Below are 14,668 nucleotides of genomic sequence, written 5' to 3' on the forward strand. Positions count from 1 at the left end.
ATGTGACAAATTCCTCTGGAGTTTGTTGTGAACAGCTGTTTAACAAGACTGTGTCCAAAAATGGGTTTTCCTAACCATTTTCCTTTGACCTCAATGGACCACAGTACAAGTACTTGACTTCTTTATCTCCTCACATAATTCTCTTCACTTGGTTGAGTTGTAAATTACCTTAATGACACAATCTTAACCATGCATATGTAGCTGCTGGGCATGATAATAGCATCTCAGAATTGTTGTCATCTAGTGAAAAATTTTGAAATGTTAATTATTTCATGTTTTTTTAAGCAGGAACTGTAATTATTTAGACCTCTATTATATATTCCTCTGATGATTTAATGACTTTGATGAATTTAAAACAAAATGATCAGTGTTACACTGAATTTACTACAAAAACAACTAATGATTACTTCCAAAGCTGTACAGCTATATAAAATAATAAAAAAAACGGACTTGACTTGAGATTAAACCCCAATTTTATTTTTTTAATTTGTCAGCTGTTCTTATTAATATTTAGGGCTTCATTTATAAGTGTCATTCACATTTTTGCACATATATTGGGTATCATTGATATCTCTATACAGTAATTACACAGTATGGTTCTTCTTATTATAATGTCTTATTATTCATGTGTAAAAATGTTTAAACATTGAATAGAAATGTTTAGGAGTATTAGTACAGAGTGTGCAGATGTAGGTTTTGATATGACATTTAACATGATGAGATGAACTTTTATCTTCTCAGGCAGCTTTTCGTCATTAGATGACCGACCTGGTCGCTGCTGCCCACTAGTGGACACGTGTAATTCACAGAGATTGGTGAATCCAAAGTGTCTGTGTGTAAACAAACTAAATCAGACACATCATGTGTCAATCATTCATATATTTGTACAATGTTCTTTAAATATTCCAATAAAAGCTCCATCCCCTTTAAACATTCATGAACCTGAGCCCTGACACTCAAACAAACACAGACTAAACAAAGCAAGTAAAATCCCACAGTCTGTCCTGATTCCACTGGTGAACAGGTCTGAGAGGAACAACCCTGAGTACAAGCCGGGTGCAGGAGGAGGCGGGGATTTCAGGGCTTTGCCAAAGCTCTTTTGGGTCAGCGGTGCAACTGGAAGCTCTGCTGCAACACTGACAGGTGTACATGATGGATCGACGACCGCTGAGGCTATGTGAAGATCTGTCCCTCAGCCCTGACAATGCTGGATTCAGAAAAACCCTGGAAAGAGGTACTGAAGGAGGAGAACGATTCCCACCACCATGAGGCCACAGACGACCAGCACCAGCCAGACTGGGAACGAGCCTGCAAAACAAAATAAAAAAAAAAAAATTCAATGAGGACTCTTAGAGTAGGGCTGAGTTCTGCTCTTCAGTACTGTTAAGGCAATGACTCAACCTCTTCGATACTAGTGACCAGGGTTTTTCTTTCATTATAAGGTTTATGTACAGCACCTAAATTATTTTGGACACCACCTAAGCCAAAATCAATGTGAAAATCGTCAAAAATAATTAAAATCCCTTTTTCCCAAAGAATTTGGTATGTTTTGTTTAAGGCTTTCTGGGTGTCATTTCCTATTGCCTCAAAATTTGGGACCAAATTTTCAGCACCTACTGTATATGTCAGATTCTGAGTCAATAAGAATACAGCATGCTCATATCAAGGCCAAATGATGCTAATTATTGACCGTCATAAATAAACATGTTGTTTTGCACCAATTACTTTGAAAACAATTTCTGTTCAAATTACATTTCAGTCTCAGACTTTTCCATGTGTAAATATCTGGGCAGGAACATTGTTTATCATTTATAACACGGGTTAGACAGCGAGGTGACTGACCTCTCAGTGTATTTGTGATGTCCAATGTGCCATATCGAAATAAAAAAATTAAAAAACAGAGAGGTAGACTTGTATACGACCAATGCAGAAGTAATTTTTCAGATATATTCAGCTCATTTACCTGCATTTAAAGACTGGACATTCTAATTTCAATTATAAAAGCAGCAGTAATATGCGAATGCCTGGACTAACACAACACTTTTAGTGCTGACAGACTCTAAATAATCCCTGTACAAGGATTTTAATATACCCAGTAGCCCAGGACTACCAATGGTGCTCTATATAAAATCCAGTTTTCATACTGGTAGTCTATCAGAAAGTTTGGACCGCGCTGTTATCCATAACATGATGTACTGTGGTATGTGTGGAGTGAACTGTTTTAGTCATTGGTATTTTTTAATGGTGCTTTGGGAAAATTGCAGAAACATAAAAACATTATAAAACATTATATGTTACGAAACTACTTTGAGTGTATAAATATAATAAAATTTACTAAAAACTAGGTTTAAGCTCTCTGGGGCCTACAGCAAAGGTATATCACTGAAATCTCCCCAATCCTCTGCTATTTATAAATCTATCCACGATAATTGTTAGACAATTGATATGAACTCAATTTGAGCTACATCGACCTGATAGTGTCAGAATAATGATTAGAGAACCAATTTTTCCCCACAAAACTCAACCTAGTGAATGAAAACGACACCATATGAACTCTGGATGGTAGCCAGAAAATGGACATTTGTAAGACAATCAATATGAACCTAATTTGATCTCAATCGGCCTAATATTGCTTGATTTATGTCCAAAAAACTTATTTTCAACTAAAGCGCTCCAATTTGGATGACTTAAAATACTCATAGAGAAGCTGAAATTGATAGGGTTCTTCCACTAGGGGTCCCCTATGTTGGTTTTCAAGGGAGAAAAAATCAAACCAAATCTGTCTTAGCTATCGTGTTCACACGAAGGATATCCAGCAGTGGTGGATCCAGCAATTTCGGGGATAGAATGAAACTAAAGATGTATCTTGCAATGTGTAGTGTAATATTCTTTTGTCAAAATGATGCCCGCTCTGGGTTGTGCATTCAGTGTTCTTAACACTCACTTCGGTTGGCGATGGTGTGAACTTGACAGCGGCTGTCTACAGCGACGCTCAGCAGGGCTGCTTCATTGTTCCCTTTGATGTTTTTGCCTTTTAAGGTGTCGGGCAAGAAGGCCAGATCTGTCACAACGATGCCGTGGGTCTCCTGCACATAATATAGCTTCTACACACACACACAGAGGAGGACCAAGGTATTGTCATACAACAGGACCGTTTGTTGATTTATGATTTCAGTATCTGAGTCTGCAGTGACTGTACCTGTAAGGAGAAAGCGATGTAGATAGCTACTGATCCAGTCACTGTTCCAAGACCGATAAACGTTCCTGAGTCACTGTGAAAGAAAACAACAACGATATTTTATTGGCAGCTACAAGATGGGAAATAGTTTGTGGATTCAGTTTTGGTTGTAAAGAGTCAAACACATATGCACTTATTGTTAAAACTACATATTTTGTGTTATTTTGTGCATTTTAAAATTATGTTTTACGCCATAAATCTCATGAGATGACATTCTCAATGTCACAAAATAAACTAGTGTAATAACAAATTTTAACATGCAAACCAGAAAAAGATCTGATCAGTACCTTATGAAATAATATTCACAATGTTTTATACAGATCATGGAATCAGTATATTCTGTTTGTATATTCCAAATCATGCCTCATTTAAGACACATTCATGAGACCAGACTAAGATCAATGAATCATATTTTGTCAGAATTTTTTGAGAAAATGCAACTAAGTTTTTTAACTAGGAGTATAATGCAACTTGTAAATATGCTCCCCAGTTCTTTCTTTTTTTTTTTTTTTTTAAATCGTCTTCTATCATATCAAACACCAACTATGAGCAAGAAAGGTGTGTGTGAGACTTCAGCCCTCAAGGATGGTTGTTATTACACTGGAGCTGTTTTCTTTAAAGCTAGTGTCCTTTTTTGTTTCCTGAAGAGGAAAAATGCTTTGTTTTGACACAAAGTAGCACAAGCTGATCCATTCCATAACTGGAGTGTACATGTCTGCTTGTAAACAGGAATATGGGTGGATTAATCATCTTTATTATCCATGAAAATGACTTGGGCACATGTTGGCAGTGCCAAATATGACATGGCACTGGTGTCTGTTACTGTGTCCACTTCACAGTTAAGGGTGAGTATCTTATTTGTGTGGTTGTAAGGGTCAGAGGAGCCAAATGGTTACCTGACAGCCAGACTGGAGATGACCTCAGCTCCACAGGAAGACGTCAGCATGGGCAGGAAGCTCTTCCCCTCCCACTTGGTGAGGTAGCAGGGAGGAGGTTTTCTGTCTCGTTTATGGGGGATCTGGACTGTGTAAAGCCTCAGCGCATCTTTTTGGTCTTCAACTTTCCCGAACCTAAACCATAATCAGTCAGTCAGTATCAGAGTACAGTATATAGTATAGAGAAATAAACTGTTGTTTCAAAAAGGAAACATGGCACTTGTGTTTTACCTGCAAGCCATGTAGCGGTAAGTCTTGTCTGCGATCTGTGGCATGGTTTCATTCCATTTTAGACTCATCGCCAGCTGGTTCCCACTCCACACGCTGCAGGCAAAGTCCCTGCCAACTGTCACAAGGTGCTGCACAGAAGTCACATAAAAAAAACAAAAAAGCAATTATAACTAAAAAATTAATAAGTCAGACAGGAATGTGTTACTTTCAAGTGCTGTTAGTGTTGATGTGTAACCTTGTTTCCTGGACTCATATCCAGGTCTTCGATCTCCCCCTCATGGGCTTTGAAGTCAAACTTCTTCTTCAAGGACGGAAACTGTGGGAGCAGGACAGTGGAGATTTACACTTTATCTGTCAGGTACCAACAAATGCACTGGTAGCAGAAACAAATAAACTGCTGAGGAGTTATGATTTAATGATAGAATTGTAAATAAATAAATAAAAATACATAATGATTTTTTTAAAATCAAATATTCAATACTTAAAAATTTTTAAACCAAAGCACTTTTTTTTATCTGGCATGCCAAACATAAAGTGTCATATACTTGAAAAATTCTGAAATATTTGACCAATTAAAATGTGAATCAAGTCTGATGTGGATACGGAAGAAATCAAAGATTTATTTAAAACAAAAAATGCAGCAAATTTCCAGAAAAACCTGCAAAGACACCAGTGCAAAGCTGTTTACCTCCCAGACTCGGATGTGTCCATCTGTGCCTCCTGTAAGCAGGAGGCTCAGGTCAGGACTGAACCTGACGGCCTTCTGGAGTGGATCCTGAGGGTTCAGGTCTGACTGTACCTCAGCCAGGCCCTTCACAGAGATCTGTGCAGTCTCATCCTTCATGTCTTCCGTATCTCCAGACGCTGCTGCTCCATCCGGTCCACCTCGGTCTCCTTTCCCAGCTCGCCGCCGGGCATTTCCTTGCTGCCCACTGTTCCCGGCTAAACAGGGGACACAAGATTAAAATCCAAGAAAAAATGAAGATTTAACACAGTGAGGTTTCTAAAGACCCTGTAGATATGAAACCACATTTTAAGATGAATATAAATTATGCATAAATATACCATGTACTGTATGTAGTGCACTGTGTCTTAAATCAGTCTCAGACAGAGATGCACAACAGCACTTGTTCCATTTACAGTATGTTTCCTGTACAGTTTACTTCCAAACACATTAATTAAATCAGTAGACTGCCTGTGGACTCTAGATTTTTTTTAATGGAGAGAAAAAAAACAACCTTTTTACATTATCTGTCAAAATGATTTGATCACCAGTTTTGAAAAAATTAAAAGTACCTAAAAGGGATTACACTACCAGTAAAACAATGCAAAGTCATTTAGGATATTTTAGTTATTACATTTTCAGGCATAATTACAATTTAAGCAATTTATCACATTTTTGAGTACGATAGGAATGTCTATAATCATCATGGAATCTCAAAACATATGTGTTACTATTGATCAGAATACTAACATGCTGTTCACGGTGTCAAAGAAAACCATAACCATTCATCTACCCATTCATTCTACCAGTTGAAGCATATTTATTCAACACCACTGCATCAGTGTAACCTGCAGGAAGAACTTACCCTCTTTAGCAGCAGCTTTAGCCCCACAGGTTTTAAACTTCAAGAGGCAACAGGTCCCGTCCTGGCCTGCAGCGATGACACCATTATTTACAGCCATGTTCATAGTGGCACGTGTGTCCGTGTCATGGGAGTGGACAAGTGTGGCACTGTACTGATGTTCACCAACCAACTGCAAGTCCAGGAAGTGCTGAAAACAAAAAGTCATAAGTTTGAGACAACATCCTGCTGGTGACAATGCAAATACCTTTCCTGAAATGGTCAGATGTATCCTAGCTGATTAGATCCCAGATTATGTTATTAAAAATGAAGCACAATCCATTTGACATTAATTTCAGTGTAAATTTGATTCCAAAAATCACTATTTCCACTAAAATCATATTATCTAATACAGTAGAATCTGATTCATATGTCACTAAAATATGAGTTTTTGGATATCAGTATGATACTGACGTTTTACTTGAAGATAAACTGTCATAGACATAAGACTACCAGTTAGTCATAGAAATAATACAAAATGATAAGAAAATAAGACACTTTTATTACATTCATCCATCTGTTTCTAAAGGGGAAAGGAGATGATTACTGCCATTATGTAAAATAATTGCTCTTTGCTTAAGTAGCTGCAGTAGGGTGATTATGTAGTAATTGTGGCAGGCCTAACTGGAGACATTGACGCCACTGTGCAAACGATTTGAATGTAAGCCTGCATAGCTGGTTCTGGATGATGCAACTAACATGTATGGTGTGTCAAATGGTCACTGTAGTTCATTCAGAAGCATAATTGAAGCATTAATTAGTTCAGAAACAAAGCCCAAATGCATTTGTCTTATCAAACCCATCTACTGGAAATCTGGCTGTTGATGCTCAACCATACACTGAATCAGTCAGTCTACAGGACTTACCACTGCGTTCTTTATGCCAGTCTTGGACGCTCCTCCTCCTCCTGCTGTGATCACCAGCCCTGTTGTAGGGTCCACTTTAATGGAGTACAAGGGAAAGGGGGCTCTGTACAGATCTGGAACCCTCCTCTTCCCCATGGCTGTGTTCTGATTCACTCACACTTCTTCATAAACCTGCTGCATTAAACCACACCTGTAGAAAGTACACAGTACCAGTGACCTCTATGTCCAATTTATCTGTTATATATGCTCATATCTGTTACATATGCTGATTCACTCACACTTCTTCATAAACCTGCTGCAATAAACCACACCTGTAGAAAGTACACAGTACCAGTGACCTCTATGTCCAATTTATCAATTATATATGCTCATATTTTACTTTATATACACCATTACTTTTATTACAAAAAACTTAAGCTTAGGGAGAGACTGATTATCGGCACATGACCAACATATTTTTATGATTATCTGACGATGAGAGGGGAAATTAACTGCTATTTATCTATCTTGTATATATGTGCTACTTATTATTTATTATCCTTGGCATTAAATGTTGTTCATACATTACTTAATTGGGCTTCCTTATTCTGTCAGTCATTTTAAAGACATATGAACAAGGTTATAGGTTGACAGTACTCTAAAAGGTGTCACCAAGAATTACATTTTTGACGCAAATCCATATCAGTTCCATTACTAATAATTGGTATCAACTAATTATTGTCAGTTACTTTGCAGACTCATACTACTCATACAAAACAAAAATCTACGAATAAATAAAAATGTATTAATACAGGTTAAACCAAAAGCAGTATACATACTATTAAAAAATGAGCTCCGTGATAACCAGCTGTAACATTATACATAAACACATTAATGCGCCAATAATTACAGTCCAGTTTTACATGGTATCCTGAAATGTTTACTTTAGCATAATCTGCATGCTGTATATTGTACATCTTGGTGCTAATACTTTACTATTTTTACTCAAGGAAGGTTTTGAATGCATTATTGTAACGGAGTATTTCCATACTGTAGATCTGATACTTTTGAGTATGAAGTGAAACCTCTGAATATTTCCTACACGACTGATCCCATGTCAGCTGTCAACCCAGCAGTGGAGTTTTGACAGTGACACTGATGCTCAGTATGAACAACCCCTAAATAATAGACGTTACAGTAGCATAAGAAAACAGGAATATTAAGTCGCTAACATTTGCAATTTGTCAACATCATCATCAACATCGTCTGACTGTAGCGGCTAAGTCCCTCGTAGCTCCACAGCTGCTAGTCTGTTAGCTCTTACGGAGATAAAATTAACACTTCCCTACCTGTGTAACAGCTTCAGTGTCTGTTCCTTTGTTTGCACCGGCTAGCTAAACACCAAAACAGCTGATTTCATTACGAGCTGTCACAAAGGTTTAAGGTAAACAGGACGTGCTAACAGCTAACGGCTAAAGACAGCTCAACAGCCACTTCCCGACCTACACGTCAGCAGCGTATGAAGTGTAGGCTGCGTTGTGACGTCATTGCGTAATTGGGCAGGTTTTTTACACCCTTGAATCTGTGAATGAACTAATCTAGAAATAGTAAGAAATGTGCTAACACACATATATGGTATCTCTATTTATAATAATAATGATAATAATAATAATAATAATAATAATAATAATAATAATAATAATAATAATAATAATAATAATAATAATAACTTTATTTGTATAGCACCTTTAAAAACAAAGTTTACAAAATGCTTTGACAGAAGGCACAACAGCAGGATACACGAAGCAAGTAAAAACACTAAAACAGAAGCAACACAATTAGAGAGATGTATGAACAAGTTAATAATCAAACAGGATCAAATTTAAAAATTAAAATTAAAAATTAAGGTTAAAAAGGGGACAGACATTACATAAAAGCAAGTCTATAAAAATGTGTTTTAAGAAGTGATTTAATATAGTAATATATATTATAATATATCCCCAAGGTTTGGTTGAATTTTTTTAAAAAATGTACAAAGAGAAAGAAAACAACTGATTTTTATCCAGTATAAAGGCGTTGTGAGGCAAAAAGGCACATCTTTTATTTTACCTTTAAGAAAATCAAAAATTCCAACACATAATATTTTTTTGTTTTGTTTTGTTTTTAATATCCACAAGTTTTTTTTTTGTTTGTTTGTTGTTGTCACATCTCATATTTTTCCATCAGACAATCACATTGCAGCTGTGAAACATATTGCCATATGGAAGCTGGTCATGTACCATTTTGAGTCTGGTACAGTAGTAGTTTAGTTATTATTTGTTTTATTGCTATCAATTCTATTGGCCAACTGTGTATTATGTAAGTAATTTCAAACATTTTTTTCCACTGTTTCCTTAATATTTTCCTCATTAGTCCCATTAATATCTATATGCATCATTTTGTTCAGAAAAATGATTAATCTAGTTTGTTTTCAGATATGACCCATTTGGACGTTCAGAGGCTTTGTAGTGAACATGGAAACACCGTCATCTTCTACAATCTTTATTCACCAGTAAAACCCACATATTTTTATAAATGACAGTGGATGGAGACACTTGGTTTATATTTAGTTAATGATAGATTTTACTGAAGAACTCACCTTTTCTGCAGTTTTCTCGGTTTTTGATATAATAACCATTAACTTTCAATCTGAGCTTTGATGAACATCTACATGTTCTGTGAATTAAACATACAGGGGTTGGACAAAATAATGGAAACACCTTAAAAAATCAACAAAATATAGTTTAATATGGTGTAGGTCCGCCTTTTGCGGCAATTACAGCCTCAATTCTCCGAGGTATTGATTCATACAACTTGTGAATTGTTTCCAAAGGAATTTTAAGCCATTCTTCAGTTAGAATACCCTCCAACTCTTTTAGAGACGATGGCGGTGGAAATCGACGTCTTACTTGAATCTGACTTGAATCTGAAACTGACCATAAATGCTCAATAATGTTGAGGTCTGGGGACTGTGCCGGCCATACGAGATGCTCAACTTCATTAGAATGTTCCTCATGCCATTCTTTAACAATTCTAGCTGTATGGATTGGGGCATTATCATCTTGAGGTGAAGGTGTTTCCATTATTTTGTCCAACCCCTGTAGGAAAACACCTGATTTTCACTGAAAAATAAAAAAGAGCATAAAATTAAAATAAATGGAGATAAATCACTTAAGAAAGGTTGAAAAAATAGAGGAAAATGCATTTAATTCAATCATTGATCAATTTCAGCACATTACAGTTATTACCCAGATTCTATCTATCTATCTATCTATCTATCTATCTATCTATCTATCTATCTATCTATCTATCTATCTATCTATCTATCTATCTATCTATCTATCTATCTATCTATCTATCTATCTATCTATCTATCTATCTATCTATCTATCTATCTGTCTGTCTGTCTGTCTGTCTGTCTGTCTGTCTGTCTGTCTGTCTGTCTGTCTGTCTATCTATCTATCTATCTATCTATCTATCTATCTATCTATCTATCTATCTATCTATCTATCTATCTATCTATCTATCAAAACTCTTCATATTTCCTTGTCATTAAACTGGGGATAAAAAATTGTGATCCAGGAAATGTTGTCCTACTTCCCCACATCGACAGAAAACAGGATATGCTTCAGGCACATCCCACCAAAAGGAGGTCCTGGTGCAGACCCAGGACACGCCGGAGGTGATTATAGCACTTGGTTGGCCTGGAAATGCCAGGGTTTCCTCTAGAGGTGTTGGAGGAGGTGGGTGAGGAGAGGAAAGTCTGGGGTGTCTGGTTCGGCTGCTGCTGCTGTAACTCAGACACTTATAAGCAGATGGAGGGATGGTTAAGAATCTGAAATGTTTCACCAAATAAATCTAAAGAGAGACCAAACTCCTGTTTTGTCCCCCAACTAAAACCCAACTGTTACAGTTTTGTTATGACACTAAAATCTCTTTTTGTATCTCTAAATCTACTCTACTATCCCATCTGATAATGAATTTTACTAATGCACATACAAACTTTATTTCCTCAAATGAATATTGATGATTTACATGTCTGGTTTTCCAGCCTTGAATTGGCATATGGCACATTAAACAGATGGAAATTGTCGACACTGGTCCCTTTCAATGACACAACACTGCCACTAGGCCTATATTGATTATTCCACAGAAACACGGTTTTGAACCTATGATCAATAAACAGATTGTTGGCTGTCAACCAGAAACATTTCATCAGCATCATCTCAGTGTCCCAAATTAAATGTCAAGGGCATTGCAACACATACACACCAACACCTGTATTATAGCACATTAAGAAAACACAAGAGGATCGAAACATGTCACCTTTTAGCCTGAGTTACAGTGTTAAATTAACCTGCAGGAGCCCTTAGAGAGGCTTATGGATGCACCATCAGCAATTAATTTACCTCTGGATTTCCCTAATGATGTTACTGTGGGAGAGGGATTACCACAGAGAACAGCCAGCTCCATAATTAATAAACTGCATGCCATCTCTGCTGCACAGGAGCCAGAACTCATAGTGATGGAGGCAGATTACAGGTGGGATTAGAGTCGCTGCAGTGTTTGACAGATTAGGCAAGATTAATACAAAGGGGAGAAATACTAGACTGGCTGTAAGCACAGTGTGCCTCCACATGGGATGTAACGTAATATTTAGATAGAGTTTAGCATAAAGTCTATCTGGATTCTTGTCAATGTCTGTATTTCATGAATAGTATAAATGTTAATGGATGCTGTGGGTACAACTCCAAATACAGTTATGAAAAAAGAGAACACATTTTAAATCAATGGTTTTATGTATCTAGATATGAAAAAAAAAAAACAAAACAAAAACTTCACACACAGCAGCTTCCACTGTGTCCTTATCTATTGAACAAAAAGGAAGTTAAAATGGAGAAGCATTGTGTGTAAAACTAAGCACAGCCAATGGTTAAGCAGTTTTAGAATGACCGTTAACAGCAGTAACTTAGGTAATTGTTTTATGTCTGACTTTATGACTGTAAATGGTTTGTACATACTAGAGCTACTTTTTTATATGTACATTTATATTTAGAAAAACACTTTTAACCTTGTGTGCTGTATGTCCTTTTTTCTATTTTACTGTCTGTTGCAGGTACAAAAATACATTTACTGTGCATTGTACAAGATATAACTGTGCATATCATGAAAAATAACCTTATCTTTTCTCACATCATAGTGGAGGAATTTTTGACTCTCTGCTTTAATACATCGTTTCATTTCATGAAGGTTTGTAGACATTTGTATAAGTAGTTTTTTTAAGGTCCTGCCGTGGCTTTTCAATCAGGCTGAGGTCTGAACATTAAGTGGGCTGATGGAACACCTTGATTCTTTTCATTTTCATCCATTCTGTTGCAGATTTGCTGGTATTCTTGGAGTCATCGTCCTGTTGCATGACCCAGTCTCACCCAAACTTTAGCTGTTGGACATAAGGCTTCCTATTTGACTAAATTGTATGAGGACTTCATGGTCGACTCAATTATTGCAAGGTGCTGAGATACTAAGGCTACAAACCCCTCCCAAAACATCACTTTTCCACTACTCTATTTACAGTTAAAATGAGGTATTTGTGCTGATGTGGTGGGTTTGGTTTTTGCCAAATGGGGCACTTCAGCATAAAGTATTACATCTCCACTTTGGTTACATCTGTCCAAAAAGCATTGTTCTTCAAATCTTATTTGTAAATGTTATATATGCAGCTTTGCAAACCAACCCTATGCTGCCATGTTCGTTTTTATTGAGAAGAGTCTTTATCCTGCCAACTCTTACAAACAAGACTGAAGAAGCCATTTGTGGTGAATCTTGATCTAATTGTACTGTCATAAACTAACATTTTACCTGCTGACTACAACCTGTAGAATCTAGGATGTAGCACTTGTTTTTTGCAGTTTCTCTGAGCTTTGCACAGTCTGACCTTAGCGAATTTACTGGGATGTCAACTCCTTGAAAGATTGGCAACAGCCCTGAATTGAATTGATTACACTTAGAATATTCTTCTCACTGGAGAACGATGGACTTCACATTGTTTGGAAATGGCTTTAGAACCCTTTCCACATTGATGGACAGCAACAGTTCCTTCTTTAAGCTTTCTTTGTCTTTCCTCCTTGGCATTATATTAACATACACCTGAATGCCCTGTAAAACCTCTTCTTCAAAGGTGGCCACCAATAAATGACTACTAAATCTGGCTGCTCCTTAAACTTTTAATTTAGAGGTATATTCCTTTTCTCATGACCATAAATCCGAATTGTAATTTCAAAAGGTAGTTTTAACTTGATAATTACATCCACAGAAAAGCTGAGGATCATTTTTTGATGAGTCATTAATGACCATTCACACAAGCTTCATTTTCATCACAAAGAACAAATAATGCCTCTTATGATGTTCTCTCATTGGACAACAAACATACAAACCATGGCTGCATGTCTTAACCGTCAGCGGTAAAGTGTGCAACATGCAAATGACATCCTGACTGCACCTAACGTCTGCCTGCAGTATACAGGTTTCCTACATGGACCTTCTCACCTAACAAAAGGACAGACCTGTTACCTTCTGTCTGAGTTCATTGGTCTGTTTGCAGTGTGCACACTCAGATCCGGGTTTAGGAAGTTTTAAATAAATTGAGTAAACATGCCCTACTTAACACGACACCTTTGTCTAGAGCTGTAAGCTGCCCGTCCAATCAGAAGTTAGAAACAGCACTTGTATTTTCTGTGCTATTTTTCTATTGGCTGACATCTCATCCTCACCATCACTGACCTAATACATATGGGAGATTTTGGAACAATGTATCAGACATTTCTTCCCACCTCCGTCATAAAAGCACCAAATGAGCAAAATAGTTAATCTGGAGTCATGTTGTGGACCAACACTTAAGACACTTATGTTGGTTGATTCTTTAATTCGTCACCTGTCTGTGGATGCTTTCGGCTGCAGAGTATAATCCAGGTTGGAGATGTCAGTGATGATGAATAAGCTCAGTGATGTTTTTTGTAAACACTGAACAGCTATAGTAGATATTAAAGTATTAGACAGCACATTACCATCACTACAACAAAGAAATGACAGGAAAACTCTAGGATAAGTCTGTGTTTGTTCATCACTGTTTGACTTTGTGTTTATTTTTTACAAGTGCTGGTTCAATCTTGACACTTTTTCTGTTTGATTCTCCCATTTTATGCAACTATTTATTGCTTTATCTATTTGTACATCTTATCTGTGATTCCTTGGCAGAATGTACAGGAAAAACTTTTACACCTACTTCAGTACAAATTTGAGGTACTTGCACTGTGCTCATGTATTTCCACAGTATTAATCTTCTACTCTACTACATTTAAGAGGGAAACATTGTACTTTATACTTCACCACATTTTCTGACTTTGTGAAAACCACCTATCTTCAAATGTCTGAATTCATTTATTCATTTTCTGAACCCGCTTTATCCTCACTAGGGTCATGAGGGTCACTTGGAGCCTGTCCCAGCTACTTATGGGTGAAGGTGGGGTACACCTTGGACGTGTCACCACTTCATCACAGGGCTTGAATAAACTATTGTAAAACTTTAATTTACTTGAAAATCAATTTTCATAAAGATGAAAACCGTTTGTTTTTCTAATCTTATGACAAGTTAAATGGTACTTTCATATAATATATCACATTTCTGTAGATTAAATTACCAACATTACGTAAAGTAGCTAAAACGAGCTCAGCTAGGGATACACAATATATCAAATT

General features: G+C 36.7%; 1 protein-coding gene across 1 annotated transcript; it reads right to left on the minus strand.

The window, feature by feature from the left end:
- Positions 1–455: 455 nt before the first annotated feature.
- Positions 456–8,394, minus strand: preb (prolactin regulatory element binding). Its single transcript, XM_030158719.1, has 10 exons — positions 8,224–8,394; positions 6,896–7,085; positions 5,994–6,180; positions 5,093–5,346; positions 4,640–4,720; positions 4,405–4,532; positions 4,135–4,308; positions 3,200–3,272; positions 2,945–3,104; positions 456–1,308 (listed from the first exon to the last, which is right to left on the minus strand). The coding sequence occupies exons 2-10, from the start codon at positions 7,028–7,030 to the stop codon at positions 1,214–1,216; spliced, it is 1,287 nt and encodes a 428-aa protein (XP_030014579.1). The 5' UTR covers positions 7,031–7,085; positions 8,224–8,394; the 3' UTR covers positions 456–1,213.
- Between the last annotated feature and the right edge of the window lie 6,274 nt (positions 8,395–14,668).

Source organism: Sphaeramia orbicularis, chromosome 16 (assembly GCF_902148855.1).
Source record: "Sphaeramia orbicularis chromosome 16, fSphaOr1.1, whole genome shotgun sequence".
Taxonomy (NCBI): Eukaryota; Metazoa; Chordata; class Actinopteri; order Kurtiformes; family Apogonidae; genus Sphaeramia; species Sphaeramia orbicularis.